At 45.3% G+C, this 7,177-nt stretch overlaps 1 protein-coding gene across 1 annotated transcript in view; it reads right to left on the bottom strand.

Moving 5' to 3' along the window:
• LOC135516915 (probable global transcription activator SNF2L2) overlaps nucleotides 1–237 on the bottom strand; it is a 7,283-nt gene extending 7,046 nt beyond the window's left edge. Inside the window, exon 1 of the mRNA XM_064940983.1 lies at nucleotides 1–237. This exon is cut by the window's left edge and continues 95 nt beyond it. Within this exon, the coding sequence (XP_064797055.1) occupies nucleotides 1–73 (73 nt within the window). The 5' untranslated portion in view covers nucleotides 74–237.
• Nucleotides 238–7,177: the final 6,940 nt, after the last annotated feature.

The raw sequence follows: 7,177 nt of genomic DNA on the forward strand, positions 1-7,177 counted from the left end.
CATAGCGGCGAGCTGCTAGCCTCTTCATCAGCTGATCACTCGAAAAGCAGAAACCCAGAAGGGGGGCAAGCATGCAGGAGTAAAAGAAAAGCGCTAGGTTTTCATACACAAGTCAACGGGTAGCTGAGCGGGGGAAAATAACATGTGATAATAGTAGTAGTCATCTGTCTCTGACTGTGTGGCAGGCAGGCTGCAGTAGGCAGCTCTCCCTCTCCTCTCCCCTCTGCTGCAGTCTCATTCCTCTCAGTAAGGCCCCAAGCTCGTCTGCCTCTGCATGTTTTAATATCGACTGTTGCCAGACGCTTTTTTTCCCCCGATCCTGTTAAAGTTATCGGGTCCATTTTTTTTTTCATGAACGATTTTTGCATTACGTTTCAGCATATGGGGATTAGACTCTGTGTGGAGGCTGAGTGTGTGGTCGGGGGAGGGGTGGTCTATAATGTGCATGTTACACACACATGGCTCAGTCTGAACACAAATTATTCAAGCTCAGTGCTGCCACGATGATGTCATATGCTGGTTGTAATTCAAGGTTTTAGGTCATGTCGTGTGTGTGTGTGTGTGTGTGTGTAGACACAATTCATTCCAGACATTCTGAAGCTCTGATTCAGGGACTCCATTAGGAAACTTGATGCCAACCAGAGATGGGCAGTATTCATGTTACATGTATTTGAATATGTATTTCAACTACTTCTGAGTATTTTGTCATTTGTATTGCACTGGGCTGAACTACACTCCAATGTATTTTCGAACACGATACATTCGAGAGCTGTAATTTGTATTTTCAAAATACAAATTACTTTTCTAAAATATATATATATATATATATATATATATATTATTTTAGAATATATATATATATATATTTTGTGTGTTTCACAATTTTGTGGCGCCTTTTCACCCTTTATTGGTATCAAAAGTCTATGGTGTGACACTATGGTGTGATAAGAGTGTAACGGATGTGAAACGGCTAGCTTAGTTAGCGGTGCGCGCTAAATAGCGTTTCAATCGGTGACGTCACTTGCTCTGAGACCTTGAAGTAGTGGTTCCCCTTGCTCTTCAAGGGCCGCGGCTTTTGTGGAGCGATGGGTAACGATGCTTCGTGGGTGACTGTTGTTGATGTGTGCAGAGGGTCCCTGGTTTGTGCCCGGGTATGGGCGAGGGGACGGTCTAAAGTTATACTGTTACAAGAGCATTTGCTCAATAAAATAATATAAATGTAAACTCAGCAAAAAAAGAAATGTCCCTTTTTCAGGTCCCTGTCTTTCAAAGATAATTTGTAAAAATCCCAAAAACTTCACAGATCTTCATTGTAAAGGGTTTAAACACTGTTTCACATGCTTGTTCAATAAACCATAAACAATTAATGAACATGCACCTGTGGAACGGTCATTAAGACATGAACAGCTTACAGATGGCATTACACCTGTGGGACAGGTACAGGATGGCAACAACAACTTCCCATGGTTACACCAGAAACGCACAATCGCTCCATCTGTTATGCTCGTTGATGGAAGTATCGGACCAAGATGCAGCGTGGTAGGCGTACATCTTAATTTTATTCAATGATAACTGAAAAAACAACAAATACAAACTAAACGTAACGTTTAGTAGGGCTAAACCGCACAGTACCAAAACAAGATCCCACAAACAACAGGTGGGAAAAGGCTGCCTAAATATGATCCTCAATCAGAGTCAATGATAGACAGTTGCCTCTGATTGGGAACCATACCAGGCCAACATAGAAATACAAAAAACTATAGTACCCACCCTATTCACACCCTGACCTAACCAAAATAGAGAATAAAAAGGCTCTCTAAGGTCAGGGCGTGACAGTACCCCTCCTCCCCCCCAGTACTCTATGGGGGAGGGTCCGGGTGGGCATCTAGCCTCGGTGGCGGCTCCGATTCGGGACTTAGACCCTGCTCAGCTCGCGGATCCCTCTGCTTCCATGGAACCAGACCATGGATCTTCACCGGAGGCTCCAGACAGTGAATCGTAGCCGGAGGAACCGGACTGTAGATCGTCGCCGAGGACTCCGGACTGTGGATCGTCGCTGGGGACTCCGGACCGTGGATGGTCACCAGGAACTCTGGACTGTGGATGGTCGCCGGAGGAACTGGACCGTGGATCATCGCCGGGGGCTCTGGACTGGGAACCCCCGCTGGAGGCTCCGGACTGGGAACCGTCGCTGGAGGCTCCGGGCCATGGATCATCACTGGAGGCTTCGGGCCATGGATCATCACTGGAGGCTTCGGGCCATGGATCATCACTGGAGGCTTCGGGCCATGGATCATCACTGGAGGCTCCGGGCCATGGATCATCACTGGAGGCTTCGGGCCATGGATCATCACTGGAGGCTTCGGGCCATGGATCATCACTGGAGGCCTGGTGCGTGGAGCTGGCACTGGACGTACCGGACTGGGGAGACGCACTGGCGGCCGGGTGCGTGAAGCCGGCACAGGTTATACTGAACCGTGGAGGCGCACTGGAGGCCTGGAGCGTAGAGCTGGCACAACCCGTTCTGGGCAAATGACCATCTTCGCACGGCAAGTGCGGGGAGCTGGCACAGGGCTGTGAAGGCATATTGGGGACACAGTACGTAGAGCCGGCGCAGGATATACTGGACCCAGGAGGCGTACTGGAGACCAGTAGCGCTGAGCTGGCACAACCCGTCCTGGACAGATACCCACTTTAGCACGACAAATGCGGGGAGCTGGCACAGAACGCACCGGGCTGTGGAGGCGCACTGGAGACACAGTGCTTAGAACCGCAAAACATGGCACCTGAACGGTGACCAACTCCACACGGTGAGTACAGGGAGTTGGTTCTGGTTCCCACCTTGGCTCTGCCAACTACCCCGTGTGCCCCCCCAAAAAATGTTTTGAGGCTGCATCTCGGGCTTCCGTCGTGGCAGCGAACCCTGGTGTCGTCGTTGTTGTTCCTTCTTTGCCTCTGCCTGCTTCCATGGCAGGCTTCTGTCTCCTGTCATGATTTCGTCCCACGTCCAGGATGTCCTCCACTCCTGGCTTTCCTCCCAGGCCCAGGATCCCTGCTCCTCCTCGGCACGCTGCTTGGTCCGTGGGTGGTGGGATCTTCTGTTATGCTCGTTGATGGAAGGATCAGATCAAGGTGCAGCGTGGTAGGCATACATCTTAATTTTATTCAATGAACACCGAAAAAACAACAATTACAAACTTTTTTTTTTGCCAGTCCTGTCTGATCCAGCGACGGTGGGTTTGTGCCCATCTAGTTTTTTGTATTTCTATGTTGGCCTGGTATGGTTCCCAATCAGAGGCAGCTGTCTATCGTTGTCTCTGATTGGGGATCATTTTTAGGCAGCCTTTTCCCACCTGTTGTTTGTGAGATCTTGGTTTGGTACTGTGCTGTTTAGCCCTACTAAACTTTACGTTACTAGAGTACCCACCCTAGTCACACCCTGACCTAACCAAAATAGAGAAATAAAAAGGCTCTTTAGGTCAGGGCGTGACACCATCAGTGCTCAGACTATCCACAATAGGCTGAGAGGGGCTGGACTGAGGGCCTCACCAGACATCACCGGCAACAACGTCACCTATGGGCACAAACCCACCGTCGCTGGATCAGACAGGACTGGCAAAAAGTGATCTTCACTGACAAGTCGCGGTTTTGTTTCACCTGGGGTGATGGTTGGATTTACGCTTTTGTGTCGAAGGAATGAGCGTTACACCGAGGCCTGTACTCTGGAGCGGGATCAATTTAGAGGAGGAGGGTCCGTCATGGTCTGGGGCAGTGTGTCACAGCATCATCGGAATGAGCTTGTTGTAATTGCTGGCAATCTCAACGCTGTGCATTACTGTGAAGACATCCTCCTCCCTCATGTGGTACCCTTCCTGCAGGCTCATCCTGACATGACCCTCCAGCATGACAATGCCACCAGCCATACTGCTCGTTCTGTGCATGATTTCCTGCAAGACGGGATTGTCAGTGTTCTAACATGGCCAGCGAAGAGCACGGATCTCAATCCCATAGAGCACGTCTGGGACCTGTTGGATTGGAGGGTGAGGGCTCGGGCCATTCCCCCCAGAAATGTCCAGGAACTTGCAGGTGCCTTGGTGGAAGAGTGGAGTAACATCTCACAACAAGAGCTGGCAAATCTGGTGCAGTCCATGAGGAGGAGATGCACTGCAGAACTTAATACAGCTGGTGGCCACACCAAATACTGACTGTTACTTTTTATTTTGACACCCGTTTGTTCAGGGACTCATTATTCAATTTCTGTTAGTCACATGTCTGTGGAACTTGTTCAGTTTATGTCTCTGTTTTTGAATCTTATGTTCATACAAATATTTACACATGTTAAGTTTGCTGAAAATAAACACAGTTTACATTAGCTGAGTTTATAAGTAAAAATGGACTTTTGCAAAGCATTCTGAGTATTATTGTAATGAGCTCTACCCCGTAACACGGCCAATTATAATACCCAGTGTGCTTTGTGGTTCATTTTGGTATGTTCACTTTCACATTTCAGTCATTTAGCAGACACTCTTATCCAGAATGACTTACAGTCAGTGCATTCAACTGGCGTAGCTAAACAACAACATATCACAGTTATAGCAAGTAAAGAAGTTTTTGTAACCATTGGTGAGAATGTTGTTTTTGTTCGGGCAGACTACTTGCAAATTCATTTCTATATTTTAAAATGCAAGCACATTTAATTAAAATAAAATTATTTTGTAGTTTATTTTTTAAACATTGATCTTTATGATATTATTATATTGTAGTTTGTCATTTCAACAACAACAAAAACAAAAACAAAAAAACTGGGGTTGGTGAACCATTTACATAAAACTGAAATTACCTTGCTCGCAAGGTAGTAGTTGATCAGAGGCTGTCCGAAAAGAGGCTATGAAGCATTCTGAAAGACCTTGACTAGGGACCTGTTGATATGAATTCAGCAAAGTATGTCAGACATGTTCTAATGGAAAGATTAATATTTGAATTGGACTTGTTTGATTACATTTGTACTTACATTTTTCTGCATGATCTTCATCCTACTCATTGTCCTCGAGTCTCATGTCCCAGGAATTATCTGCTATTCCAGCCATGTTCAGGCATACTGTCTGTGTCTGTCCTGCATAGAACATGACATCTTTCGGCCAATACGCCACTTCAGGCTAATGGTCTTATTATTGCTCCATCTTGAAATTACATTTTTTTTGTGGTAATAATCCCTCATGGTCCTGCCCTCACCATGGCAACAGGGGTGATTAAATAGGAAAAAGAAAAACCTCTTGGTTGGACCTTTGATGTTAGCGAGACGATCGATATCAAATCAATGTTGTGAAGAGTTGATTTTATTTGCAAATATTGATTTGGATGTATGAGTAACAGTGTCTAGACATGTTCATTCCATTGAGACAGAAATATCATTTTATTTTCATCTCCCCCAAGAACGCTACTTGCTCAAAACATAATTTCTGCTGCTGCTTGTTACCATAGCAACAGCACATTTTGATGGTGGACCTCAAAGGCAGTTATGCTTCTGTATTCCATCACTGACTTGGGGAATCACACAAAAAATCTAATCATCAAATCTAATTATATTTGTCACATGCACCAAATACAACGGGTATAGACTTTACTGCTTTGCTTACACACAATTCCCAATGATGCAGAGTTTTTAAAAAATCTAGTAAAAATAGCAACATGAGAGGAATAAAATACATAAGAATGGAGTTATATCCCAGTTGGCATACGATGTGATGAAGACGTATTTTACTGGTTGATATCTGGTCAGAACGTTTTACAACCAGATTGTGGATTAAAGGATTAAAGATGGTGCCGGAGGGGATGGCTGCCTTCTTATCGGCTCTTAACCAACTGTGCTATTTTGTTTGTTTTTTAGCATTGTTTGTAACTTGTTTTATACATAATGTTGCTGCTACTGTCTCTAATGACCGAAAACAGCTTCTGGACATCAGAACTGCGATTGCTCACCTCAGATTAGACAAAAAGTTTTTCTTCAATGACTTGGACGGGAGGGATGTACTACAGACACCCGACCAAACCCAGATCCCCGTCATTCGATGGAGAAGGAAACTGAGATTTTGCAGAAAAATAACAGGGTGCCTTCTTAGGATCAGGTGACGAGTGGCTCATCTGCCTTTGCCTTCTGTCCTGCTAGCTAACGTTCAATCACTGTAAAATAAATGGGTCGAACTGAAAGCACCTATATCCTACCTACGGGACATTCAAAACTGTAAAATCTTAAGTTTCACCGAGTCGTGGCTGAATGATGACATTAAGAACATACAGCTGGCGGGCAATGCACTCTATCGGCAGGATAGAACAGCAGCCTCTGGTAAAACACAGGGCGGGGGCCTATGCATATATGTAAACAACAGCTGGTGCATGATATCTAAGGATGTCTTGAGGTATCTCATGATAAGCTATAGACTACACTATCTACCTAGAGAGTTTTCATCTGTATTTTTCGTAACTGTCTACATACCACCAAGGACCAATGCTGGCACTAAAACCACACTCAATGAGCAGTATACTGCCATAAGCAAACAGGAAAACACTCATCCAGAGGTGGCACTCCTAGTGGCCGGGACTTTAATGCAAGGAAAGTGTAATCAGTTTTTCTAATTTCAATCAGCATGTTAATGTGCAACCAGAGGGAAAACAATTCTAGACCACCTTTACTCCACACACAGAGACATGTACAAAGCTCTTCCTCGCCCTCCATTTGGCAAATCTGACCAAAATTCTATGCTTCTGATTCCTGCTTACAAGCAAATATTAAAGCAGGAAGCACCAGTGACTCGGTCTATAAAAGATGGTCAGATGAAGCTACTGCTAAACTATAGGACTGTTTTGCTAGTACAGACCAGAATATGTTCTTCCGATGGCATTGAGGAGAACACCACATCAGTCACTGGCTTTATCAATAAGTGCATTGAGGGCGTCATCCCCACAGTGACTGTCCATACATACCCCAACCAGAAGCCATGGATTACAGGCAACATTCACACTGAGCTAAAGAGTAGAGCTGCCTCTTTCAAGGTGCGGGACTCTAACCCAGAAGCTTAAAAAATCCTGCTATGCCCTCCGACGAACCATCAAACAGGCAAAGTGTCAATACAGAACTAAGATCGAATCGGCCCTAAAAATTGTCAAAGACTCCAGCCAC

The sequence above is a fragment of the Oncorhynchus masou genome, chromosome 28, assembly GCF_036934945.1.
Source record: "Oncorhynchus masou masou isolate Uvic2021 chromosome 28, UVic_Omas_1.1, whole genome shotgun sequence".
Taxonomy (NCBI): Eukaryota; Metazoa; Chordata; class Actinopteri; order Salmoniformes; family Salmonidae; genus Oncorhynchus; species Oncorhynchus masou.